General features: G+C 40.7%; 2 protein-coding genes and 1 long non-coding RNA gene across 9 annotated transcripts in view; 1 reads left to right on the top strand and 2 right to left on the bottom strand.

Moving 5' to 3' along the window:
* LOC148428211 (uncharacterized) overlaps window positions 1–1,495 on the bottom strand; it is a 52,523-nt gene extending 51,028 nt beyond the window's left edge. For all 3 annotated transcript variants that reach the window (XR_015864837.1, XR_015864838.1, XR_015864836.1), the window contains exon 1: window positions 1,045–1,495. This is a non-coding gene — a long non-coding RNA (uncharacterized LOC148428211). The remainder of the gene's footprint in view (window positions 1–1,044) is intronic.
* On the top strand, window positions 727–6,952 carry tmem106c (transmembrane protein 106C). The gene is made up of 8 exons (XM_088408287.1): window positions 727–836; window positions 1,051–1,278; window positions 2,527–2,590; window positions 2,668–2,827; window positions 3,521–3,661; window positions 4,381–4,430; window positions 5,422–5,475; window positions 6,329–6,952. Exons 2-8 carry the CDS (start codon window positions 1,059–1,061, stop codon window positions 6,426–6,428), a joined length of 789 nt encoding a protein of 262 aa, XP_088264413.1. The 5' UTR covers window positions 727–836; window positions 1,051–1,058; the 3' UTR covers window positions 6,429–6,952.
* tns2a (tensin 2a) overlaps window positions 6,565–27,623 on the bottom strand; it is a 53,655-nt gene continuing 32,596 nt past the window's right edge. For 2 of the 5 annotated variants that reach the window (XM_088408281.1, XM_088408285.1), the window contains exons 4-28: window positions 27,189–27,227; window positions 26,697–26,738; window positions 25,575–25,624; window positions 25,094–25,277; window positions 24,846–24,896; window positions 24,562–24,684; window positions 23,784–23,848; window positions 23,252–23,335; window positions 23,018–23,130; window positions 22,509–22,569; window positions 21,469–21,544; window positions 20,675–20,804; window positions 19,571–19,636; window positions 18,915–19,031; window positions 16,671–18,197; window positions 15,549–15,714; window positions 13,629–14,755; window positions 13,298–13,429; window positions 12,624–12,719; window positions 12,460–12,537; window positions 12,260–12,337; window positions 11,408–11,576; window positions 10,388–10,456; window positions 10,126–10,155; window positions 6,565–8,633 (exon numbers count right to left, since the gene is read on the bottom strand). In XM_088408281.1, the coding sequence (XP_088264407.1) occupies window positions 8,495–8,633; window positions 10,126–10,155; window positions 10,388–10,456; window positions 11,408–11,576; window positions 12,260–12,337; window positions 12,460–12,537; window positions 12,624–12,719; window positions 13,298–13,429; window positions 13,629–14,755; window positions 15,549–15,714; window positions 16,671–18,197; window positions 18,915–19,031; window positions 19,571–19,636; window positions 20,675–20,804; window positions 21,469–21,544; window positions 22,509–22,569; window positions 23,018–23,130; window positions 23,252–23,335; window positions 23,784–23,848; window positions 24,562–24,684; window positions 24,846–24,896; window positions 25,094–25,277; window positions 25,575–25,624; window positions 26,697–26,738; window positions 27,189–27,227 (4,812 nt within the window). In that variant the 3' untranslated portion in view covers window positions 6,565–8,494. The remainder of the gene's footprint in view (window positions 8,634–10,125; window positions 10,156–10,387; window positions 10,457–11,407; window positions 11,577–12,259; window positions 12,338–12,459; window positions 12,538–12,623; window positions 12,720–13,297; window positions 13,430–13,628; window positions 14,756–15,548; window positions 15,715–16,670; window positions 18,198–18,914; window positions 19,032–19,570; window positions 19,637–20,674; window positions 20,805–21,468; window positions 21,545–22,508; window positions 22,570–23,017; window positions 23,131–23,251; window positions 23,336–23,783; window positions 23,849–24,561; window positions 24,685–24,845; window positions 24,897–25,093; window positions 25,278–25,574; window positions 25,625–26,696; window positions 26,739–27,188; window positions 27,228–27,623) is intronic. The other 3 variants (XM_088408282.1, XM_088408284.1, XM_088408283.1) reach the window with 3 other exon arrangements.

A 27,623-nucleotide genomic window follows, 5' to 3' on the forward strand; every position in this document is an offset into this window, starting at 1 on the left:
AATGTGAGTATACTGTATAATCTAATTATTACTTTCTGAAAGGTCCCCAAGCGGTTGTCAAAAAGTAATTAACCGCATTGTAAGAAAAAAAACACTGCGCAATGAGCTGGTCCTGCTGAATTTCTTTGCAAACACTGCCTCCTTGTGCTGATTGACGATAATTCACAACTACTATTATGTCCAACCCAACCGAGGAGGAGCATTTTTTTTTAACTTTACGAAAGCAATTCTAAGTACAATTATTAAAATGTTGTCTATAATTCATTTGCTAATTTAATTATTTTTAATGTATGATTGAAAAAGACAGCTCTGGGGTTGCCCATGTGACATTTGCATACCCGAGCCCTGAGTACATGTAATGTGATTTTTAGTTAACAGCAAATACGAAATTATAATTTTACAGCTAAGAATTGTACAAAATTATGTAGCTATACAATAAATCATATGCTAAATGTAGTTTTACTGCTGAAATTGGCTAAATAAGGGAACCACACGTTTGATGTTGTACTTAATCCTGAACGGTAGAGGGCCGAATCTCCTAACTCCATGCGGCATCACTTTTTTGACAGCTGTTTAAAGTTTTATTTCGTGCTCTGTTGGTGTGGTCACAACTACACTTGCTAAATTATTCTTAAATGATAAACAAGTTTAGTTTTTTTTTTTAAATTTTTTTTTTTACTGAAGTCAATGACGTTTACAGACTGCCTAAACCCGAAGTGGCATGCGGCTCACTCAAAAGTACACAGTTCACGTGAAGGCAACATGACAACTAAATCAAGTTACCGGAGACTTACAGAATGATCGTGGTGCTTCTGTGATGGAAACAATCTGAGAGGGTAAGCGCTTTCATTGTAAAAAGTTCTTTATGATATAGGTATTGAACATTATAGGGGGGTGCTTTTGATTCACGTCCGTCCTTTTGTTGCGATTGGCCGCGCATTAGTTTCTGTAGGTGTTTGACAGGTATCCACTAAGTCGGACTGAACTCTGCAAATAAGACATTAAAAGTTGTCATTTGTGTACAAATGGCTCGTTGTCACTAACCTGCAGGCTTCGGCATGGGGAGCGCGCTCTCTGGTTTTAACCGCAGCGGGCTGCTGGCTCCGAGGCCGAGGGGCACCGGGCAGCGGGGTGTGGACGCGGTAATACACTCCGACGATGATTCCTTGGATCGACTCGCCACGAGCGATGATATCGCCCGGTTTCCTTACGTGGAGTTCACCGGCAGGGATAGCATAACGTGCCCGGCTTGTCAAGGGAGTGGACGCATTCCATCGGGTAAGAAAAACAGGTGGATTTCTGATTAGCTTTAGCCTAAAAAGTTGTTAGCATCCTCGAGTAGGAAATCACTGTGTTGTTGTGACTTTTCTCATTGTCCCATTGGGACTCGGCACAGTATGGCGAGAATATTTTCATTGATACTATACTTATTTTAGCCGTGTTCAGCAGGTAAAAGGTTAGTAGCTCTATATCTTTACTCATTTTGAAAAACAAAAACAAAACTTTTGACCAATTACTGTCGACTAAAGATGACATCACGCGTACTCTGGATAACAACCAATCACTGTTTAGCTTGCAAATGTCACATGACCATACAGAGAAAAGGTTGTTTGCTTGTTACTTGATCTTTAACACAATATAACGTTTCAAAAGTGTTTTAAAAAATGTTTTTAAAAAGTACAGTATTATTGTACTTGAAAAAGAAATAGCAATTTTTTGAGCCCTGTAAGACTTTGAAAGCATAATGACCAGGATGGGCTGACTGCGGGAAATGGCTCATAAGTTTACTGTCCCTTTCATATGGTTCTCACAAGGCTCTAAGTAATTTCAAATTTCAAGAATTAAAAACAATTTTACCAAAAATGTACTCAAGGGGTGTATGCAATAATAATAATAGGAATAATAACAATAATAATAAAAACTGTTAAAAGTGTTTAAAAAAAAAAGATCAATTATAAGCATAAAAAAGAAAATGCAGTTTTATTTATATTGCACATTTTCATCATGTACAAGGCAACTCAATGTGCTGCACAAAAGCAGACAACGCCTAAGCATTTCAAAACCACAACAGCTAACAATTCCGAAGCAAAGAAAAAAAAAAGGAAATTAACATTCAACAGATTGACAGAAGACTTCTAAAACATTCAAATATGAAGAATTAAAATGAGTTTTCTACATTTATGAAAATGTCCCAGTGATATTGTGCTAAGCATTATGCGAACAAATACGTTTTTGGCATTCAGCCTACACGTTCATACAGTTTGAACAACAGTTTGAATGTTGTTTGCGAATCTGTTTGAACAAGTTCACCATTCAAAATGTTTGACTTAATTGCCAGCTCCCATTTATGTACAGTTGTAAGTAGTTTTGCCATAAAATGAATATTATTAGTACCACAAGTGTACTCTGAAAGGCTCGACTGTAGTGATGCCAGTTTTATGCTTTTGTTACCCAGTCATTGTAGTTGATTGATGCGTACAACTGCTAAGTCAGCGTAATGCATGAGTCACTCTCTCTCCTCAACAGCTCAAGTCAATGAACTGGTTGCATTGATTCCATATAGCGACCAAAGGCTGCAGCCACAAAGGACGTAAGTCATCACGGCTCGAGCGCTACAATCCACCTTGCCAATTTTGTGTCGAAACGTACAAAGCGTCTTGATCCCAGGAAACTCTACGTGGGTCTGTCCGCCGTGCTGTGTTTGCTTGCATCCGTGCTGGTGGCCTACTTCCTCTACCCGCGATCGGTGATCGTGGTGGATGGTGGGATTAGCGCCGTGACGGTCCAATTTGAACCTTCCACCTTCACGGTCCAGATGAATTTAACGGTGTGTGCTTCCCTCCACGTGCAGCATGTTCCTTTACCTCACATTTTAATCATCTGGAGCAAAAGTCGACTTATAACACTGGCAAAAGTTTTTTTTGTTTGTTTATTTTTTTTTAGGGTTGGGGTCTATGTTACGCATATGACTCTGCTGGGGGTCACAGTCATGCAAATCCGTACTAAAACTACAGCCCTGGACTGTATTTTAGAGTTTATTGTGTAGGAGTCCTTCACGGGCGGTAGCCTGCATATTTAATTTTTTTTTTTTGATTGAGTGAACATTTGAACACACTGCAAAATTCAGGGGAAAAAAAAGAAAGAAAGAGCGAAAAATAAATCATCAACGTGGATTACATGTTCAAAGAGTAGGGAGAAGTACAAAACTTACCTAATTTGTTGTTAAACCTTCTTAACAGATAAAAGAATACACACACATTATATATATATATATATATATATATATATATATATATACACATACATACACAAACACACATTTATGAATACTAATCATTGATAGTCTGTGTGTGTGTATCGGCTCTATACATTGTTTTCATATTTGTGTTGCGAAAAAATTTGTGTAACTTTATACTTGGGTAGTAAGACTTCGCCAAAGGTAAATATTTGTATACAGATAAGTCCGATTTTCAAGGGGTTCCTATACGGTTGTAAAATGTAGCCTCCCCTTTTTCCTCAGAGCACACTGAACTTCAGCAATCCCAACTTCTTCTCAGTGATGGTGCAGAGCGTCAGCTGCCAGGTGCTCTACATGAAGAAGGTGATCGGTATGCATCAGCTTAACATGGCCACCACCATTTTACCGCTTAGCGAGCGCCAGGTATGTTGCCGTTACCGTCGGGCTGGGCGATAAATCCAATTCATTCATCATTTTAAAAATTGAAGATTTGAAAATGAGAAAACTACTCAACTCATTCAATGCCAGGGACGTATTTTCACGTTTTTTTTTAAAGTCCGGACAATCAATCCCAGATACTTAAGTATGGATTTAATACTTGAGTATTCCGGAAATTAATGTACTTAAGTGTCAGGGATTTTTTGCCCGGACTCTTGAATATCGTGACAGTACGTCCATGGCATTGAATTTTTTGGAACGTAATCTTACGTCTTTGGAATTGAATTTGATAGCTAAATACATTTTGATGTACAATTAAAACTTTTATAAAGACATTTTTTTTCAACTTGATGTCGACTGAAAATGACATCACAAACTAATGTCCTGCGTCAGCCGATGAACGTCACATGACCAACAGGTGAGCGATTATTGGTCGCTACCTGAGCCTTGAGCACAAGTGATGTCATTTCAGTTAACGCGTGGAAATGTGTTTAAATCAGTACTCGTTTTTGTCTGAGTATTTTCCACATTTTTTAAAAATGAATATTTTAAACAGCTATTCGTCGGTTTATTTCTTCCATTAAAATCATAATCGTCGATAATGATTGATGTAAGTTTGAATTTTTTGGCCATATCGCCCAGCCCTACGCACATCACTGGCGTTGAAACACTGCTTGCTCAATTTTCTTTTTATTGCGGGAAAGGTGAACTACTCGGTCAGCGCGGCTGTTGGCAGCAAGGCGCCGTACGTCTAGTAAGTGTCAACTTCAGAGGAAAATAGAAGGCTTTCATATGTACAGAATAGTTGATGGTCATACAAAAAAAGGCAGAGTCATTCATTTTATACTGTAAAAAAATCATCTTGTGGGTCGGATTCAAACTCATTTGTGGGCCAGAAATGGCCCGCGGGCCATATCTTTTACACCCCTGGTTTAGGGGAAGTTGCAAGGCATTATGTTAATGGAATGTCCCCAAAATGGAAAAGTAAAAAAAAAAATGTGTGTGTGTCCTTGGTTTTTGCTACAAGGTAGGGACCAAGACTCAGGTTTTACTTTATGAGAACCCCTTGCCCTTTGTGGGGACCATTTTTGTGGACCAAATATCAGGAATGTAGTCATAATTAGCATTTTGCGGGCCATATACAATGATTAGGTGGGCCGGATTTGGCTTTCGGGTGTTTGACAACAGTAGGCTAGGAAATGCAATGCATTAAGTTTATAGGATGTCCCCACAATCATAGAAAAAAAACATCTTTTTTTGAGGTTTTGGTTGTTAGCATTAGGATTATACGATCCGTTGCAGTACATTATGTTAATAGGATGACCCCACTATGATAGAAAAAAAAAAACCTTGGGTGTGTGCCCTTGATTTTTGCTACATGGTGGGGACCAAGACCCAGGTTTTACTTTCTTTGTGGGAACCACCTTGTGGGGAGCATTTTGGTGGACCTTTTGATATTTTAGTCAGAATCTTAAAGTCACAATTAGTATTTTAAGGCCACATAAAATGATCAGGCGGGCCCGTTTGACACCTTTGTAATGTAAGTAATTGCATAGAAATAGTCAGGTCCCCAGATCGCTTGCCTTCTCATGGTGCACATTTGTGTTTGGCAATGTCAGCTGCATGCACCATTTGCATGTATCTGCACCGGGGAATTCAGTTGTATGGCGATGAAATGTTCCCTCATCGAAGAAAACACAAATGATACTTTTGTTTTACTTGAATTCCCACTTGTGTCTTTTCAGTGCCTTCTGCACCATGCACAGGATCAAGGTCCACAACATCCTTGTTTTCATGCAGTACGTATGTCTTCACATGTTTTTTTCAGTATGTCTTTTTTCGATTCTCTTGTGCTGTGACTGTTAGCCCTTAACCCGCTTTCAGTTCCTGGAAATATTAAAATCGCAGACACACAACCCATGCCGGAAAGCAGTTGAGCCTCTCGTATGTTTGTTGAAGTTTGTGGACATTTCCCTAGAGTACAACAACACTTTTGTGATGCACATGCAATGTGTCTTTTAGTATTTGGTAATGTTGTCCTTTTATTTTTTTATGTACAGGCCAATAGAATAAGAACACTTGAAATCTTGTTTTTCGTTCCTTGTACAAATATAAACAGTTTGCTGAAATCCAATTTGATTTTTTTTTCTTTTGTTTTTTTTACCTTTTTTTTTTTTAATTGAGTTTTTGAACTCCATAGTTCCAGGAAGTAGTGATGAACAAATGAAGCCTCACAAACCACTTTGAATATTTTTTTGATCCTCGAGATGGCACTCTTGATTTAAAGATGTAGTGGAAATTTAATGCATTTACACTGCACTAGCCTTAGCACTGGAAAAAAAAAATCATAAATGAAAACCTCCATTTTGAGAAAAACACAAAACAAATTTTTCCAGTATAATAAGTTTAATTCTGCATTTCACGCTTCAAAACTGAATTTTCTTGGAAATAGCGTGAAAAACAAACCTAGTGCATCGCTTCACTGTCTTTGACATTTTTTTAAACCCTTTTCTTACTTTCTGTAAAATTTGTGTTTTCACCAATTGCTCCACTCTTATTGGCCTCTCCCTAAATAGCTGCATTTTTTTTTTTCCTCCGCGCAATTAAGCGTAACCTTCTGCGATGACATCACGGGCCTACTTTTATTTTCAGAATCTCAGTGAAAACCTCCCACATGGTGCGAACGTCCCAGAACACACTGGAAGCGTATCACTATATCGACTGCGGCTCCAACGCCACGTACCAGCACTGACAACCCTTCCCTGCACGCACAAAACTTAGCACTGGTGATGGAAAAATGAGGCCTTATGATTTTTTTTTTTTTCCCCCTCAGGATCCAGGTACCAAAAAAAAAACCTCAAACATCTGACGAAGTACTCACACTGTAATAGTGTCATCGTCTTTGCCTTTATTTCATAAAGCTGGAAAGAATTTGCAACTTGCAGTGCTTGTTTTAGGAGTACACATTTGTATTTTTGATCAGGGAAGAAGTGAAGCTATTATAAGCCGAATTCCTGCTTTACAAACTGCCGAAACCGCTTCTGCTGCTAACAGCGATTTGCCTCAACCTGCAAATTTATACTTGAATTTTTTGTTTGCTCATTTGCATCTCTTTGGATTTCGCTACATTGTTTTTTGTTTTTTAAAGGGATGCTATTTGTTCAATGATGCTATGTCTGACTAATGCATTTTAGCAGATGTTTTAAAAGGACTTGACGTGTGTTCCAAGTCTTAAGATGCGTTAAAAGAAATGTGAATAAATGCTACCAATGGCAACTTTGTTTCCGGCCTTTTCCTTCCACCGCAACATAAAAGCATGTAAGGTACCACATCATTATCACTTTATTCTATTTTCTGAATACAAAATGGCAGAATATCCTTTTCATATAGAACAACTTTCCTTTTGTTATGTTTCATACATGGTCCTATAGCTGCATGTGAAAATATATTACTACATAATACAGAGATCAACATGGAGAAATAATACAAAGACCACAATATATTATTGCTGTAAATAATGTAGTGTTTTTTTTTTTCCAAAGGAAACACTAAAATAAATGCATAGAGGAGCTACAAGGAGCAGTTAAGTACAAAAATATAGCTGAATAAGAAGCTTATTAAATCCTACTTGAGTGCTTTATCTTTGGTTAAATACATTTTTTTGGCCTCTGTGACAATCACACTCAACAGAATAATAGATCAATAACACTTTTATGTCCTTCCGCACGTCTCTTTTTCCTGCTTCCCTTGCGTTCACTTTAATAGTGAGCAAACGTAACGCTTGGTCGCCTAAATATTTTAAAAGTGCATTAAATGCACGCGGTTGAAAAGTTAACATTCTTGAACTTGTTCTTGAGGGAATGTAACAGGATTGTCGTAAATGATGGCGTGAGATACTACTGTAAACATCATCACATCTTGTTTTTTTATATATTTTAAAGGTCAAATATACTGTAATGTTTTCAGAATTTGTGACGCATCAAATTGTGTGGTTGACCTCTTTTCAACTTTAGTTAAGGTCAACTGTATTCACAGGAAAAAGAATCCAACAAATGTAGATCAGTGCTATAGTTAAGGATGGACTGACTGAGTAAAATCAATCAGTCTGCAGCATTATCCAAAATATAATAACTGGGTCTAATTGTTTAGATTCAATGTTGGTGTTCTAACATCTACCATCTCCTTAAAGGGATAGTGTGCAAGGTTTAGGCCCTTTTTCATTGAGGACAGTAGCTATAACAAACATGGCCGCCTCCAGAGAAGTGCCACCTCCTATGTAATATCATTTAATGATAACTAGACCTGTGATTATATTTTAAGCATACTGTTGGTCATTAAGAACACATTCATTTGCAAGTTCTTGAAATTTCAATCAAACTTTTTCTTGAAAAATGGTCTAAATCTTACACTGCCCCTTTAAGAAAAACCTTTATCGCCATCAAGTATGGTCAAATCTAGATCTGCTGACCTTTTTAATCTCATTACATAAATGTGGAGATTTGACAATTTTTGATCAGGGCTGCATTGTGTTACCATGGTGAGCAAATACTTTTCACTTGGGGATTAATGGCAGATCGGATAAATATGTTTATCATTTGAGCATTTGTGTCTTAAATATTTTGGTCTTTTTCTCACCGTTCCTCTGAGGTTTGTTTATGAATGGAATTCTACAGTAGGCCAGATCATATGTTCTGGCAGCCCCCTTTGGAATGGAGATGCAACGTACTTCATTTTGGTTTGAAAAGTATCACACGGGCTCCAGTCGGATGAGCCCCCAAACAGGCGAATTCTTAGCCATTACCATTGAAAGCAGCTACTCTAGCGGCGCTGCGACAACATGACCTTGTTGATGAAGTTGACAATGGCGCAGGCGGGTTGTTCCGGGTCCAGCTCGGCAAACAGGTGGCAGACGTTCTCCGCCAAGCTGCCTGGCTTCTTGGCTACAAAACCGAAAACTCTGAGGGAAAAGCATAACAAAAAGAAGGGGACGGTAAGGAATTGGTTTGATTTCCAAAATCTTTTCAGCCCAATTAGAAATGTTCCTCCCCTGTTTCCTATAATACGACCACCAGCAACAATTTCACTTGCCCAGTATTATTTTCCATGTTGTGCCTTTATAAACATAAAACCTTTGAATTAAATTGTCAGCGTGGTGTAACTAAATCTGGTTGTAGTTTGCAGCAGTGTTGGACAAATGCAACCTCATGGAAATTCTTCATATTTTCTTTGTTCCAACAGTGGAACTCTAATTCATTTCCATTGTACAAGTCATTAGCATCATCTACTAATGGGCAAATGGAGCCTCATGAACCACTTTTGATTTCTTTTCAGTCCTCTAGATCAGTGGTTCTCAAATGGGGCTATAGGTACCCCTGTGGATACTCCAGATTTTAAATTCATCAAATAAACACACAAAAATCATTGGAAAATAATTATTGAAGTGATTAAATGTTTTATAAGTTCAGAAAACACATTTTATGTTCAGTAGGTTATTCAATTCATTATTTAAAAAATTCTCTCTCTTTAAAAGATTCTCTCCCATACTATAATGGTTTGACCCAATTTGTCACATGCCACCTCTCGTTACCTGTCATGTTAATGATTTATTTTTGTGAACACATATCTACTATTATCCTAAAAGAATATACTTTTATAATTATTTATTTTTCAGAACGAGTCTGGCACTTTATTATTTTTGTGGACAAATATTTATTAATATTTAAGTTGATGATTCATTTTTTTGTAAACAGGTCTCTAACTAAATTCCAAAAGAGGACACTTTATGCTTAATATTTTTCTGTGGACAAATATTTATATATAATTATTTCTTTTTTGTTATTGTTTTTTTTTTTTTTAACCCCAAAATGTTTTGAACTGGTTGAGGGGTACTTGGCTGAAATATTTCCCAGGGGGTACATCACTGAAAAAAGGTTAAGAACCACTGCTCTAAATGGTGTTCTTGGTTTCACAATAAATGGTAGTGCAATTTTCACTGCATCTTTAAATGAAGACTGCCATCTAGAGGAACAAAATTGTATTAAAAGCAGTTCATGAGACTCCATTTGCCTTTCACCAATTAGAATTAAGCACTCCTAATTGTGCTGGTTGGATAATGTACGTACATACAAAATCATTATAGAAACACAACAAATTTGCCTCAACTTACCTTGCCAAGACAATACGCATACTTGATCATTAAAAAAAAAGAAAAGAAAATAGTTTCCGTGTTTGTCGAGCATTTAGTTGAGGTCATGCAGAGGCTACTTCGATCAACCAAATGGACAAAAACATTGAGACTCACCTTTATGTTTAACATTAAATATACTTCCTTGTAAACAAAATCTTTTTTTCTCCAATGAGCATGACTCATTTTTTGCACTAGTCTTTCCTCATAATAAAGCATACATGCTTTGTCACGCCACTAACTATAGTAACAACAGAGCACTTACTTAACAGTGGTGTTGTCTGAGTTAGTCCACCTATTCAAAAAGAAAGAAAGAGAGAGCAGGCTCAGGCAGCTGCAGCCAGCATGCTCTCACACACACGCACGCACATGCATAACAGGCGCTTCCAAATTCAACATTACGCAAACAAGCATGCGAGGATCACAGCAACAGACGCAGCCAAGTGATCCAGGATGCAATCTGCCGTTTTTTTGGTTATTTTCACTTCTAACTGCAGCTAGACCAGAACTATCTTTGGCTGGCCCACCTCCTGTCCTTGGGGTCAAGGCTACTGAAGGTTACGCTGTTCACTGGATAATGTCTGCGGAAGAATACCCTAGAAGACACAGAAAAACATAGAGTACTTTTTTGGAAAAGCACTAGAAAAATTCAGATTTTGATTTTTGTGTCCCGATTCTTCACGGATTTGTCTAGCCTCATTGTCAAAGAATCATGGGAAATGAAATCAGACCATAGCAAGTTGAGCTTTCTGGCAGCGTGTTCTCAATGTGAGACAGCGAGGTATCGTGTGTGTACTTAACGTCAGTTTTATTAACAAAGTATTTGCTTGCATTTAACAATTGATAGCTAAGTGGAGAAGCAAAATAACGCGATTACTGTACTCGTTCAAGCAATTGACTGGAGATGTGTTCAAAGACCAACAGAGTATGACATCTCATACATCAATAGAAATACTAATTCAATGCACCAAGCAGCGGCGACGAGTCCGTGAGCACATAGCAGGGGCTAAGTAGAAACATTTTATTTATTTTTTTAACAAAACTAAATCAGAATAGCCACAACTGAAGGTGCAGGGGATTTCAATTTTATTACACTGGCAAAACACTGGGACCAAGCAAAAACGGTTGGATCATGGTGAGTGTACTGACCAGTTTAGCACAGTTGAACTGTCATTTGAGATAGCATTTAGCATTACCTATTATCACAACCACCAGTCATCAGATTGACTAGCAATTATATTTATTATAGATGGTTCCTGGTGAGAATTAGCTGCATATTTCATTTATAATGAATTTATCGTGTCTCAGTTTATATCTTTGAAAATCAGATACGTTTGCTTTATCCTTTTAGCAGCCACTTTGCAATGCTTCTTTTGATCACCCGCAGTTCGGCTGTCCTTCGCCAGGCTTTTCTCTCAAAATTGATGAGGTGGATTTTAACATAGTAACACACAAGCTCTGATGGCCAAATGACCATGACAGGTAATTCTATACATCCCTGATCAGATGGGAAAAACTGCTCCAAGAGGATGTGTGCTGTTCCATACCTGCGCTGGCTGTCGGTCAGCGTGATGCCCTGCGAAGTTACTTTGAACTGGACTACGGTGGCAGAGGGGCGAGGGTTGCGGCCCAGAGTGGCATCTGTTGCTTTGGCGATGGCCTGAGGGCCAGTCAGAGACTCCGTTTCCACAGAGTTCAGGTAAAGGACGTTACAGGCTGAAGGGATGAGAAAACCGTAAATATACTACAAACTATGATTCCTAAATCACTTAACCCTCCTGTTATGTTTGTTTGTAAGGAACAGCAATAATGTCCCCGGGTCACTTTGACCCGAGGCATCAATAGTTACCCAAACACGTTTGAAATGTATATAATCGAAATCCAAAATGTTGCTATAACAAGTGATTTACGTCAAAAAATTTTCAAAAAACAGCAATAACGTCTTTGGGTCAATATGACCCGGGGTTTGTGTTTGTTTGTTTTTTTATTGGAAACACACTCAAAAAAACAATACTTATTTGAAACCCTCGTGTTACGTTTGTTTCAATGGAATAGCAATCATATCCTGGGTTAACTTGATGTAACTATCCAAAAGTAAAATCTTCATGTGTAACCCTGCTAACAAACAAATGTTGAGATTCCTTTTCTACCTAAGGAAAAGCAATAATATTTTTGAGTCATTTTGACTCAGATTTTGCGTATTTGTCAAAGCAAATAGCAAAAATTAAAATATATTTTAAAACACATGCGTGCAAAATGACGTTTTTGCTGGATATGTTGATGGACTTTAACTTTCAAATGGATCAGTTTGACCCACAACATAAGATGAGGGTTAATGCATATGTGGTATATGGTTATTGTGTGGTATCCTTCCGCATCCTCAGAAGAAGAGAACTCACCTGCTCCTTGTTTGAGCAAGTCAGCGGCGGTGCTGATGTTACTAACAGGCTGAACCTCTGGGACATCTCCTATTAGATCTGATAACAAGCGCAACAAACATAAATGAACTAATATGAACACTTCAAGCATTTACAGTATCATTTTAATTCGCTCCAAGCAATAGATGGCTTGAATGCATTCAATATGAAGGAGTGCTGACCTTTTTCAAGGATCTTCAGAGTGCAAGGCAAGGAGATGGGTGTTATGGAGTGTTGATAGACTAACGCTGACAGACTCCCTACAAAAACACATTAAAACAACGCGTGTTAACCCGTCACTTAGTCTGAAAGTATTTTTCCTTGAGGGCCATGATGAAAGACCGACCAAAATAGGGCTCGTTCTGACAGCCTTTAATCTTGACTCCTCGAGGGCCCGTTTCGATGAGGAAGTGCCTCACCAAATGTTCCAGAGGGTCGCCTGCTGTTGCAACACAGAAATCTCGTTAACATCCAGTCATTACTTTGCGCAATCTATGAATGTTAGGTTTACAGGAGATTTTGCACATGGTTTCAAAGTTTCCCCCAGGCGGCCCACCCCCCCTCGCCTAATATTTGTCTAGTCAATCTTCCCACATCGATGAACCACAAATAGCACTCGCTGAATGTCCTTTATCACCCCTCCAACAACCACGTTTCCTCTGAAAAAACTTTCCCAGTCCGTCCCTGCTCGCCACAGGTTTACTAGGTTTTCTGTGGGAAACCTTTTATATCAATGATTGTTGGGTTCATACATTAAATTAAAATTGATTACATTTGTAATCATCCAGATTGATTGGGGAAAAAAAGTTTTTATTCTTGGGCATATTTCCCACCACTACTGTAAAGCTGTTGTGAATTTAATTAGACATGAAAACAATCGCAGGCATAAAAATATTCTTCAAGTGCTGTATGAATTGTATGAATATGTATTTGACTGAGGTTGTATGTGAGGTTTAGGGTGTGAGCTGTGGCTGACAGAAGCACACCGTATACAGTACTGGTATATAATTATTATTTTACCTTTGCTGTTGTGCTGATTGACATTAGGAGGAGGTGTGGCCACCTTCAGTGCCAGTCCATAGGCCCCTTGGAAGGAATTACTATCCCTGATCAGAAAGTTCCCAGGCTCTCTCTCCTTCAAAGCAACGATTGCTACGATCAAGCAAAACAACATGTTAGCATTTTGATATAGATTGGCATATATATGTATAGGTATGATTTTTTAACAAAACCACCATGGCATAAATTGGGTCAATGGAATCACATCCATTATCATGGTATGCTGTTTTGTTGATCAAAATTTCCTTTTCACCCAATTTTAACAATTATGTCCTGAGTACCACACACTTACCTTGCTCTCTGGAGATGCCTGGCTTATACCAGAACCTGGAACTGTCCTGGACAAACTTCACACTCACTCTGTTTCCACTCTCAAGCTCGTCCGACCCAACATCACTGTGGTTTTCGGCGGGAGCAATTTCCCCCACGGTTGGCGAGAAGGTGACATGGTGCTGATGCTGAGCGTTGCTGGAGTGGCTCACGGTTGGTTTCGGAGTCTGCGCTTCAGCATTTGGTGAGCCGGGTTGAGCCTGCCGTTTCTCCGGTAGAGCCGGTTGCGGGTGAGGAAGCGGGATGGAGATGGTGGAGTAATTGGAGACAGATATTTGATGATGCTGTGGGGGGTGAGCGGAGTAGCAGTGCCTCTTATTGGTGTCTATAGCTGTATGGGGTTCCATCCCTGGGTAGGGATGATGAGGAGGTCCGTGATGGACAGGAATGTGGTTATGATGGTGGAGCTCAGAGCCGCTCATCATCAGCTTCCTGCCCAGAGTGGCAAAGCCAGGAACAGGACTTTCTGAAGCGGGTGATCCCTCCATACTGTTGGACGAGGGCTGGATTGAAGATGATGTAGGGGTTGGAGTTGTGGGGGAGCTTGTAGAGTTGGGGCTGGCAGGTTTGGAGCCTTCTTGAAGAGGATTCCTGGTTGGAGAAGAACACCCATTGACCTGCGGGGATGGACGGTCTACGGCGGCGGTGGCCTGGGTCTGGCTCGAAGGGTGGCACGCCGCTTGAGTCGACGAGGAAGGCACTGTGGCGGCCTCAGAAGGATGGGGGGTCTCCTGAGTGGGATGCGAGGAGGAGTTGAGGTGTCCCGGGCTAAGTGTTGTTCTCACCACAGAGTCCAAACGAGTGCTGTGTGTTGATGATGGTGCCTCGTGGATACAGTGGTGCTGTGGGGCGCTTATTGCAGGGGATGGAACAATTGGTGCAGTGCAGTGATTGTGTGAGTCTTTTTGAGTGAGTGAGGTTGTGTTTGACGCGTCACTTTTCATTTGTGAAGATGACAAATCCGCGCTGCTTCTCGGGATTTCCCCGGACTGCTGGACGAAGCTAACAGAAGAGTGCTGGGGCTGCGATGCCTCGTGGTCACTGCTGACGCCCGTTTTACGGTTCTCATATTCTCTCCCTGGGCTGGGACTGAAATGTATAGGCATAAATATTCATGTTGGGGGTCATTCCAGATTGATTACACGGACAAAAATATTGAGACATTCATTATCACACCTAAAGAAAATCAACAGGTACAGTTACAACATTTTCCACATTTTTTTTTAGTTCATTCGTTTAGAAAAAAAAAGACTGTACTAGTTTGGTTCAGAGCATTCAAATTCTTCTACAAAACAGTCACCCAAACATGGAAGTTTGTTTTGGCACATTGGCACCGTTGTGCTGGAGTCAAAAAAGGGCCTTCCCCAAGCTTTTACCACAATTTTGGAATCAAGAGAGTTGTGTTAAATGTCGTCGTAAAAGCACAGCGGAATCCAAGAATAACTAAAGAATATGTTACAAATTCCTTAATGGTGTTTTCATTGGAAAGCAATTGTCTCTACACAACATTTGGATGATTAAAAGTGATTTTTCAAAGGAAGGCCGACAACAAAATTGGAAAACAAGAATTTGTCCGGCAGGTTCAGAGCTGTTATGTGGAATTTAGAACATCTGGATCAAATCCAGACAAAACATTTGGAAGCGCTTTCAATTTAACACGGAAAATCCCGCAATCATGATGGTTGATGAGAGGAGGCTTCCCCTAACTCTTCCCACAAAGTTGGACACAAAAAAGTGAAAGTAGTGCGATGAAATATTAGAAATAGTTAAAATAGCAGTAGTATAGCATTATGTTGATCAGCGTACAAACAACTCAATATTTGAAACATTATATTGTCCTAGGTTTTGTAATCGCAGAAACTTTACTAAATCTGGGTAATACCTTTCCTGCGTTCGTAGAGGACTGCTGGAATGGACGGGAGTGGACGGTCCAGACATGTCTGAAGGGGTAGAGCAGGCACCGTGGCCCTCTCTGGGGCCCCTTTTAAAGGAGCCGTTGGTGATGTGGTCCCTCCAGCCCACGCTTTCCCTTGAGTTACGCATGCCGTCTGTAAAATGACATTGATAATTCGTCAATGGCAATAAATGAAAGAGAACTAAAAAGTACGGGAAAGATGGCCAAAACTTAAAGTCTCATTTTCTTCAATCAATCTCATTTAATCCATTTTTATGTGAGAAATGAACCCAGCAAACATTTAAACGTTTGATTAAAAAAAAAAAAAAAATCTGTGGCAAATATTCAGGTTAAAAAAAAGATGAGTTCTAAGGTAAATGTATTCATCATAGCTTATGCAAAGGGATTGTTTGATTAGTTTTCCAGTTTAGCAATAACTAAATTATTTTTTATGTACAATTGATTCCTTTAAAAACAACTGAAAATGACACCTGTGCTCAAGACTCACTTAACGACCAATCATGGCTCACCTACTGGCCATGTGACATTCATAAGCTGGACCATGATTGATCGTTACCTGAGCCTTCAGCACATGTGACTATGTGATGTCATTTTCAGTCAAAAGCAAGTGGAAAAAAAATTAAAAGTGTTCATAGTATGTAAAAACAGTTTAAGCAGTCAAATTAACCCATTCAACCTCAAAGATGCAATTTTACATTTGTAATAGTCCGGACATGCTTATGAAGTGTCTTAAAAAGGCTTTTAACTCATTCAGTGCCATGGATGAGAATTCTCGTCTTTTAAAATAGTAAGTTCTGGTCAAATACATTTTTTTTTATGGAGGGTAGCTGACACCCTTGACTAATGCTTACGTAGTATAAGGCAATTGAGCACTGTAGTGATAACTGTGACCATTGGTAGCCAGTGTTCCCACCCTTTAACAAAGCTATTAACTACATGCAATTCTAAGTAAGGAATGGAAGTCAATCTTTCATGTGATACCACCTATATTTCCATAGGCATAGCACACAATATTCTGTTGGCATTGAAAGGTGAGCGCCTAACTAAAAGTCATGAATGTGAATGAACAGCGGGCTGTCCGTGTCTCACCAATGTGTGCGTCAGCACTGTATGGTTGTTGTGTGTCCGGATGGTGACGGTGGTGAGCGTGATTATGCTCAGCTGACCCATTGCTGTGGCTACAGGGCCCCATCATGGAGGCGGCAGGCGGCAACGGCGAAGTGGACTCGGACTGGTAACCTGAGGCATAGCCCCTGCTTTCAGACGGCGACGGCTGGTAAGGCGAACACGGGCACACCTGGCGGGGCGTTTGGTAGCCGCTGCTACTGCTGCTGTACTTGAGATCGAGATGCGAGTGAGCGTGCGAGCGCGACGCCTCTGGATAGGCAGGGTGGCATGATGGCAAGGGGTCAAAGGTGAAGGCGGGGAGATTGTGATCCTGCGGTCCATATGAGGCCATGGTGTCCCTCTTATGCCAATAACCCGCCTCTCTCTCCCTCTCCCACTGAAGCTCCGCCTCTCTGTCTCGCTCCCAGGGTAGGGAAAACTCTCGGGCGCGCCTATCCCAGTGGCTCTCCGAACCCCCTCGGGCTAATTCCGCCTCCCTGGTTCTTCGTATCCCCGTTTCCCTCTGTTGAAGCTCGGTTTCTCTGTCCCAGTGATAGCCGTTGCCCCTATCAGGCCTCAGGCTGTGATAGGCTGCCGATGCTTCTTCTCTCCTGATGTTACAGTCCCTGCAAGAGCAGCCAGGGGGCGGCAAACCGTCCATTAGCATGACTTCGTGATAGGGTGGGCTGGTGGAGGACTTGGGGTGGTGAGGGTGGGGATGATGGTGGCCGTGTGACAGAGGAAGGTGGTAGGGACCGTAATCATCCTCTCGGCAGCAGAGGCGAGCCGGTGCGGACAGAGGATAGTGAGGATGGTTGTGGGGGTCAAGCGAAGGGTAGGGGCAGAGATGACGTGACGAGGTAGCTTCAGAGCAGGAGCGGTGCAGGCAGTGTTGTTGGCTGATCTGGCGATCCCAGACCAGGTCTGGTGGTGGTAGAGACTGGTGGGGGTGCGGACCGTAGTGCTGGCACAGGTCCATGTGTGAGGGAGGAGCAGATGAGTTGGAGATTGGAGGACTCGCCCCGTGGTGCCCATTGGCGCCAGGCGCTCGATCCAGGCAGTAGCCGTTTGCCATGAGGAGGCGGTCGCATCCGGGTTCCGCGCAGCGCTGAGACCGGTAGCCGTCTCGGCAGGAACAGGATCGGCTGAGCCTCAGCGTCCCGGTCGGTTCGGAATCGCCATCATCCAAGATGGCCGTCTCCCGCTCCACATCCCTGCTTCCCTCGATGCCTCCAAGAAGACGCTCGAGCTCTTCTCGTTCTTGCCTGGTCGGAGGCGGTGGACGTAATATCTCCTCATGGTGATCAGGATGGATGAATGATTGGTTGAACGGGCTGGAATGTGCCGAAAGGGCGGAGTCAAAGCATTGAGGGAGGACTTGATCAGATCTATCCTCAGCTCCAGGGCTGCTGCCATTGGTGGAAGAAAGAGAACCACAACTTGGACCACGACGCTTCTTTATCTGCGCATAGAGACTGCCGTCAAGGGGACCTTTTGTGTGGGCAATATCTGTGAGAAAAACAGCACTCGTTTTATTATAGAAACAATTCATGAAAACTCAGGGACATTGGGACTTGGGAGATGGTGAAATTTAACCCTATGCGATATTGTGTCCACTTTTTGGACACATTATTCTACATTATGTTCAGCCTCTTGTTAGAGAACAGCAAGTTGTTGAACATGTGTCTTCAAAAGTTTAAACAATGTCATATTAATTTATCGGTCAAGGTTAGTGTGTATTTTATGTACATAATGGAATTTCTCCCAAAGTCCAATATGTATAATTTTTTTAAGGCAAATTTTCCATGTATCAACTAGTGGTGGACAAATGGAGCCTTTTGAACCACCTTTGATTTTTGTTTTGGTTCCTCTAGATGGCACTCTTGGTTTAAAGACGTGGTGGAAATCAAATGCATTTCCACTGCACGAGCCTTTATTTTTAAACCAAGAGAACAATATAGAGCACTAAAAAAAATCATAAGTGGTTCTGAGAGCTCACTTCCCCATCACTAGTACAGAGTTATGAATTGTGACTTTTTTTCTCACATTAGGATGGACACCTGCTGACCAAACCCAGAACCGATTCATAAGTTAGCCTTCTCAGAATCGTGCGTAATCGGCGGAATATATTTAACTTGAATGTCTTGCTTTATTATATATACACAACATCTCAGCATTCAGTACAACCGTCTTCAAATCAGAGTTAAAATACGATTAAAATTTTACCCTCAAGACTGTCCTGGTATCGCTGGTTGAAGTTTTCGTAGGAATCCCAGCGAACCACAGGGTCAGCAGTGTTGTAATCGACCGTCACAGCTGGGTCATTTCTGTGGTACTCTCGACCTGTGGAGAAATGTAACAATTGGAAACATTTGTTTTGAGAGCTCTGCTTAATAGTCACATTATGACAAATTTCCTTCTCCAGTTTTCATGAAAGGAAGCTCTTTGCTTCCAAAATTCGTGACTTAAGAGCAATATTCCCGGTCATCCTTTGATTGTCTACCAAGAGCAAAGATTCATTTTCAAATGGCATGCTCCATTGCTGTCCTTTGTTGTTTCTGGGTTTTATTACAACTATGTCACACTATGTACTTATCAATTGATGCAGCAATAACAATCTTGATGTAATGCCTGGCAGTAGGAAAAAAAAACAGTCAAGTTCTAGTTTCCTAATATTACCATAAAGAACTGAATTTGTTGAAAATGGCAAAGCAACAATGAAAATGGACAGGGTAATAAATTAAAATGGTGGAACATTTTGATGTGGTCTGCAAAGGGAAGGTCAGAATGTTTTCAATGCTTTACTAATACATTACAACAATATTTGTCTTGACATTGACATCGAGTCATCTCGAGATTATCACAAAAATGAGCGCACCGACCTTTGATCTTCTCAGGTCCAGTGGAAAAGACAAACTCCACTGTGGCGTCCAATGGGAAACGTTCATCTTGAGGAAAAAATGGAAATACATGATTGCTAAGATAGACCATTAAGATTAGCTATTCAGATCATTGACATTACATCAGCAATTCACAGCAGATTGAATTTCTTCATAACCACCAAAATGTTGACCATAGACTGTAATTCAATTGTTTTCTCTAGTACGGACTAATATCTTCCACAGACATGATCTCAGTTACAGTACATAAAACCACAAAGGTGCCTTACATCTGTGACGCTTCATTAACTCAACCACTACCAAAATATTTCTCAAATTCACACATTCTGTATTCCATGCAGAACAAACAGAAGCAGAACCAGACAGGAAATAGGAATGTTCATCTTAAATCAACTGCTTAGATAAACAATTAAATATACGCTTTTTAGAGATAGAACGAGATTTGGAATGATGAGATCCCGTGAGATTAAAACGCCACAGGATTTCTTCTCACTGCATAGCATGAGATCTATATTTCGGAGGGGCTTGTTAGGCCACAACTGCAAAAAAAAAAAACAAAAAAAAAACAAAGAAACACACAGGAGAACGTTTGGCATGACAGTGAAACACTACCAAATGAGGGGAGAAGGTCAATCAATGCTTCAAAATAAACGGCGCATTCCAAGTAATCATGGATGGTCACGAACATCTTCGACGGCTTCCATTTCAAAGTTCTTCCAGGAAGAATATCGCAATGACTCTTTCTACGGCACAAATTGTTCCTACCTCCTGGGGTGAGTCACAACTGCTGATATAAACAACATGATGTTGTTCTGGTATCAAAATTGTATGCCGTCTTTTGCCAGCATTTAGTGCAGCCACTCGTATAAATTAGTCGCGAGCTCAGAAAAAAAAAAAATCTTTGAAAACTGGACATTGTTTATATTACAAATTTCAGCAACATTTTGTCCCGTATTGTGACTCAATCTCATGGAATAAATTGTCTTGTAGATGTTGTGTCTCATTCCATCCCTAATACCTCAAAAAATGTCGGAAATCTGGTACCAGCTTCTAATAGTTTACCCCTCGTATATACAGTAAACGTACCTGTACAAGCTTCGTCCAGTTCTCCTTTGCCAAACCACAGCTGGGATCCATGAATAGTGCAAGTGTGGAACTGGAGCCTGAACACATTGTCCCTGTCGGCACTTTGGGTTCGTCTGTGGTAACATTTGACCTGCAGGGGGCAGCAGAGAGTGAAGTTGATCCTTACAAGTATTGTACAAGGTCGAGATGTTATGTTTTACACTTTCAAAATAGAGCATAAGTGAGACTAAATGTACCATGTACTTGATTCTATTTTTTTTTTCGTTTTAGATTGAATTTTTCAGTTCTCCACACATCTTTGGGATGAGATGTTTAAAGAAGATTGGATGTTTCACGTTTCTTAGAATATAATGAGTTCAAAACCAAAAATAAAGACTTTTGCAACTAAATCACCGGGGCAATAGGCAAACAAATGATGAGGAAGCACATTTGAATGAAATGTGACGTGAGGACTCCCAAGCAATTATGAATGAACCAGCATTATTGTCTACAACTATGTTATTTCATTAGAATGTTGTTAATTTGCTAACTTAATTTCTGCATACCATACAATTCTACATCATGTGCAAATAGCATGTGTGTAGTATTTACCGGTGAAGAACTAGCAAACCAGTTTCGGATGGCTGTACAGTGTTGCATGACTCAAAAACTAATTAGGCCTGGGGCGGTCTGTTTAGATCTTGACTACTTATTTATAATTGGCAAGGGTCAACAGACTGCACTATTTAGTAAATGTTTCAGATAAAGTCACGATATCAACCTCATCTGGGCCTTTCCTTTCAGTGACAACTCACCATGATGTCACCTTTAAGCAGTAGCGCTGGTTCGATGGTCACGCAAAGTCGCCTTCCCCCGCTTCCTTGAAGATCACTGCAGACCAAACACATCGCACAACACTTGATTAAAGACGTGATAGATTTTGTGACCAAATACGGACAAAGGAGATAATGAATTTGAAAATCAGTGCCAGAACACTGATCGTCAATAAAAATAAGCAGCCTTTTGTTCAAAGGCACCATTTGTGGGTGCAACAATGTGTGCCAAAAACTCACTTTATGAAAATTCAATATCCCAGTCAACCTTAGCAAACGAGAGCTGAAAATCCCTCTAAATCAGGGGTGTCAAAATCATTTTTAGCATGGGCCATATCGTAGTCATAATTTCTGTCAGAGGGCCGCTATCACAGGGAAGTCAAATACATTTTAAGTTTGTTTCTTCACATAATTACCTACTTTTGAAATCAGAGGCCGAAAAAAATTGCTCAAAAGAGAGATTGGGAATGATAAAAATGCTTGTTTTTTCACCCAAAACTTAGAACGTTGAAGACAACTTGCAATTGCGGTATTTAAGCCAGAAACCTGAAGTCAAATCAACATTTTGCGGACCACATAAAAAGTTGTGGTGGGCCGGATCTTGCCCCCGGTCCTTGAGTTTGACACCCGTGCTCTAACCCCACAAAGCAGATGAAGGACATTAAGGTTGGACAACCATTTCATTTTACAAGCCAAATACAAGAGTAAAGGGCAGGAATTGTTTACTTTTTTGTTCCTACAGTATTTTTCATTTGAGCATTTTATAATGATGGTCTACAAGTGTTTTCCATCCAAATACTTACGTAGTTTTAACTCAATTCATCTGTTTGTTTGGGTGAGTGATTTTGGAGATGAAGTGAAAATGAATGGAAAGCAGTGACATTCAAAAACAATGCTGGGCCACATGTTTGTTGATTGAATTCATAGAGCTCCAGTCAGCAGCAATGCAAAAAAAAAAAAAAAGACCTTCACTCCTAATCATGAGAGAATTTGAGTCATATGTTAGCATTTTTTTAACTCACTATATGCCTGAAGTGTAGACCAACTGCATTGACTGGTAGATCTTCAGGAAGGGGTAGTAACCTGTAAAGACATTTAGACAAACGAGACGCTTGTGATCATCAAGTCAGAGGAATGCGCTGACTGCCATCCTTCCATCCTGATGGAGTCCATCATCAGATTAAAGATAAACACGCTCGTGTTTGTGTGGGCGGAGTGATGAATGTGCCCAACTATGACAGCGTAAGCGAATAACATTGCTGGGATTCAGCAAGGAAACCGGGTGAGGCCATTACCATTGTGCATTTTGCTTCACTGCATGAGTCCGACAAACTCACATCAGAACATGACCTTAGTATTTACTCAAGCAAGACCTTCTACGAGATAATTCTGTAATATGAGCAAATGCACAGAGCCACATTTTTGAGATTATAGGTCACTGATGTTTGAAAGAGACCCTGGCTCATAATCTCTCTTGCCATTGCTGGAGCGGCGTTATCAATTAAATTAACCAATGCAAGCAAACGCAGACCTCCTTCCCCTTGGAAGTTGGGAAGAGCCGGGATAAGAACTTGGTGGAGGAAGAGTGGGCTGCTGTTCATCTTGATGGCTCCTGACAGAAGGCCCCCAAAGTAATAGATATACCTGAGGGAGATGTAAAACATATTTGCATGAAGGATAGCACTATGTAGGAATCAAGATCTGAATAGAATAGAATAGAATAGACTCAAGCAAACCTCCACCGCCTTCTCACCCCATGGCCTACCTGTTTTGCGATGGCTGGAGGGAAGTGGACACCTTATCTTCACAGAACTTCCTCATGGCAAGAGTACTGAGAGCCTGGTCTGCCCTGCACAGAAATGCAAGCACACATGTGTTTCAGCAGGAAATTTCCATGATGGGCCTCACACCAGACAGTCTTCATGCCAGAAATGACATGGAGAGGATACAGCTGGAACTGGCTACAGGATTCCAGTGTTCCTGTGCTAAAGCCATAGAGGTCTTAACTCATCAAGATTCTCAGGAAGGTCAGAATGGAAATTTGTTTTTCCATGTGAATGAATCATTAATATTAACTAAATGTAAAAAAGTGGATTGGAAACTTTCTGCACTGTCAATGAACATTTTTTCATGGCAGGTAGTTTGACATTTTACACCACTTTACAGTATCCAAATTGAGACGTCGTCACCATTTGGGTGAAATTTCAGCTCCTTAATGTCTTCATTCAATGCTTTCCCTTTGATATAAAGATCAAAAGATTGGACAAAATACCGCACAAGGGTTAGGACACACTCACCCTGCTGAAATCTTGCTATAGTGCATGTAGGCTGCAATGATCACTCCTGTTTTGCCTTTGTTACCCTGCAGGAGGAATATTAACAGCATTATAAAACATGTATTATTATATTGTATACATTTTGTTCGTATGCTTTGGAATTAAAGAGTTTTCACAGTTTTAAACACGTAATCACACTCATGCTAGCATGCCTACGCTCAAATTATCAAGCTCTCCCCATGATTTTCTCTTCTAAACATCCTGAAGCATTCCAAGAACATTCCAGCATCAAATTCCAAATGTGACCCCTCCAGATAGAAGGAAGGAGGTCGCACCACTGCACTCACAAATTAGAGCTTGTTAGGCAGAGCACGCTTCTCAGTGAAGGGCTCTTCATTGCCCAAAGAACTTGTTTACTCTGTTCTTGAGGGGGAATTACAGTCGGGACAGAATTACATGTGGCTCTGGAACGTCAATACACCAGACGTGGTCTGAGTTCAGATTTAAATTCTCCCTGACCAATACCATTAACATCCAGACAAGCCGCTTAGTGCTTGGTGACCTTTGTTGTCTGCTCGTCTCTAGGCACCAGCGGAAAAGTTACCAATTCTCTACTCGAGACTTTACAAGCTTTTCGCAGCTGTATGCATTTTTAACATCAAGATGTTGCCAACGGATTTTCAAGTCAACCATACTTAATGTGCAAGCATGGTGAGGGATGATTCTCTTCCTTATCTATATTTTGTGTTTCTAAACCTGGGAAATCCCGAAAACATGTGTCTGAAACATGACCCCTGACCTTGCAGTGCAGGACCACCACGTGCTGGGGGTCAGAGGTCAGCCACGTCTCCATGGTCTTACATATGGCACAGATTTTGTCCAGGGGCGGGGCATGGAGGTCGGGCCAGCCAAAATCGTGGACCTATTGTTGGACATGGGCACAGGGAAGAATCATGTGACAGGAGATTTCAAGGAAACTTCATGAAATGACGAATGCAGCACATATGCAGCACAGGGAAGAATCGTGTGACAGGAGATTTCAAGGAAACTTTGTGAAATGACGAATGCAGCACATATGGCTACCTTTGGATTTAGTCGGCTCATATCATGGCGCCTTTCGGAGAGATTGAGTAGCTGAAACAGAAAAAAATAATCATTGTCATATTCATTTGACACTGTGTTGGCACTGTAATGTTTTGCTCAAATTTAAGGTGAGCAAAAAGATGTATTCTATACAAGAAAAATGTACAAAAGGTATCGAAAGTCATGTCCAGTCATGATATATTACGCGTAAAAATATAGTCATAATTTGCCTGCTGCATTTTCCTCACCAGAAACTTATCTTGATGCTTGGACTTGAGCATGGCGGCCACCTCCTTTAGGTTGAGGCGGTACCGCTGCTCTTCCAGCTTGGGTGGGAAGAAAACGGAGATGATCCTCTCCGTGATATAGGTGAGGTCAAAATCGTAGTGGCGTTCCATCACTCGCTCCATCACGCGGTCTACACTGAAGCTTCTGTCGAAGGTTGACGATAATAAGGTTACTCAAAGTTGTATGTGGCAGCTTAGCATGCACATGTTCATTTATGACGTTATGATCACCAAAAATAACCAACTAAGAAGAGCAACATATGCTTAAAGCTTTCATAATGGAGGGGGGGAGGGGGGGGGGGGGGGGGGGGCTATAAAAGTGGCCGGTAATTAAAGTAAAGTTCAAGACACAAACAAAAGAAAACCCAGACAGAGATTCCTCGTTTTTGGAGGAAAGAACTAATGGTCTGGGTCGTAAATGAAAGAATGGGATGACCTTTACCTTGGCAGAGTGTTCCTCTGCTTGGTGTAAGTCAAAGACTTGGTGGAGCCCTGGAGAGAGAATACGATTAAAACATACAATGGCAGGAAAACGTGAAAAAATGAAACTGCTGTTTCCTAAGAAGTGGAAAGTGAACGTGATCACAGCAAATCCCAGCGAACTACAGAAATAAGGAGATAAATGACAACATGGGAGAGCGCTATAGAGATCACATAAGTGCAAAGTGATTGAATCCTGTCCATGATCCCCGAAGATGGTCGAGTATGAGACGGAGATGCAGAATGCAGAAGATGATCATGACAATTGCTCGAACTAACTATGGATGAGGGCAACCAGTTATGTCTGGGTTATGAAATTTTAACCAGTGAAGTTCAAGAGCAATAAGGAAGAATACAAATGAGATGACCAAAAAACTTTCCTGATGATTACCCATAACTTGAGGAAGGGAATGGTTAGGGTAATTGGTCATTGAATAGTTTCTAGTGGGCTTTTTGTCAATGGCGCTGACCAGGGCGAGTCTCGCTGGGGCAGGAGGAAATTATCATTAGCAAGAAAATCTAAATCAATAAAATTGTCATTTGTCCCTGTTTCTGCCAAGACTTGAGGAGGAACAAACATATTGAGGAAGGAGATAGAAGCAAGCAAATAAAACCGAAGATAACGTTTATTTTAATGAGATTAATACGAAAAAAGAAAAAAAAAAAACACTATTACTGTAACTATCCATCCAGGAAGGTGGATTTGAACTCAGATCCCTGAACTGTGAGGCAGACGTGCTACCCACCGCCTGACCGAGCCGCCTTTTACAGTAATTAATCGATCGCAAATAATCTGTTAATCCGAACCTCATACTTTACTGGCAGCCATTGTATGTTTAAGTAATTATAAAAGACATTTCAAAGAAAAGTGCGTCCCTAAAATTGATGGGGGAAACAGAGGAAATAGCGGTGAAAAGGTAAATGTTTTGCCATTCAATGCACTTAAATATATTTTACAACGTTCGCTCATCCAGCCACTGAAACATTGATGGGTCACCTGGGATTTCAATTGCACTTGAGTTATCCCTGCCCCGTGGCCCCTGTCTGCAGACTGTACACAGAGGGAGAACATGAAGGTGCTTACCAGGTGTTGGGCATTTCGAGACGGTGCTGTTCCTCTGCGCTGCTGGAAAAATAGGAGAAAAAAAAGACAGTAAAAAGACAGCATATGAAGATAAGGAGAAAAAGAAAGCAAGGGGTGAAAAATACAAAGGGAATTAAGGATGCAAAAAAAAAGGGGTGAAATAGAGGAAGAAAAGCAGGGGGCGCAGAGGAAGAAAAGAAGAGTTAATTAAACAAACAGACTTTCAAACGGATAAACATTACTACTTCCTACACTAACATCAACATTTGTCTCCAGGACAGGAATCACGCAGAGCACAAGATGAACAGAGCTCAAACTGGGCCCACCGAGGGATTGGCGTCCCACAAGGAATTTGGGGAAGAAAACCATTTAGTGGTTTAAAAAAAAAAAAAACATGCTCTGTTTTGTAGTTTGGAGCTACAAAGAAGATTTGGAGTCATTCTGTATACAGAACACTTTTGAGGAAAATATGAGCACATCAGAGAGACTTACCAGGTCATTGGCAGGAGTTGGGATACATGATGCGGTCACCTAAAACACACATGGGAAGCCACGTTTTAATAACAAACACATTTGTTTTGCCTAAGAGCAGGCCTTCGCACATAGTGGGGGGGGGGCACGAGGTGATGCAGATGACCCCAAGGAAAAGGCTTTGTTTTTGCCACGTGAAGTGTAATTGCAACAAAATAAGGATTGGCATCTGATGCACTTTTAGACTAACCTGTAACCTGTACAAACAATGTTAAAAAGGCTAAAGTTTACTTCAGTTCATTTGAGATCATTTTTGGACTTTACAAAATCTTCACGGGCCAGATTAAACCCGTTTGTGGGCCAGAACTGGACCGCAGGCCGTATTTTTGAAAACTTGTTTTGAAACTATAACATAAAGCCTTTCATGACGCCAGAGGAACATTCAGACTATATGGC

This window comes from Hippichthys cyanospilos, chromosome 2 (genome assembly GCF_059441005.1).
Source record: "Hippichthys cyanospilos isolate Australia breed blue-spotted pipefish chromosome 2, RoL_Hcya_1.0, whole genome shotgun sequence".
NCBI lineage: Eukaryota > Metazoa > Chordata > Actinopteri > Syngnathiformes > Syngnathidae > Hippichthys > Hippichthys cyanospilos.

Bases quoted from the DNA above. Each gene is read 5' to 3' on its own strand.
- tmem106c (XM_088408287.1), top strand. From the start codon at position 1,059: ATGGGGAGCGCGCTCTCTGGTTTTAACCGCAGCGGGCTGCTGGCTCCG. The intron at 2,828-3,520 runs GTGTGTGCTTCC...CTTTTTCCTCAG, and splicing joins CGGTCCAGATGAATTTAACG to AGCACACTGAACTTCAGCAA. The intron at 3,662-4,380 runs GTATGTTGCCGT...ATTGCGGGAAAG, and splicing joins TACCGCTTAGCGAGCGCCAG to GTGAACTACTCGGTCAGCGC.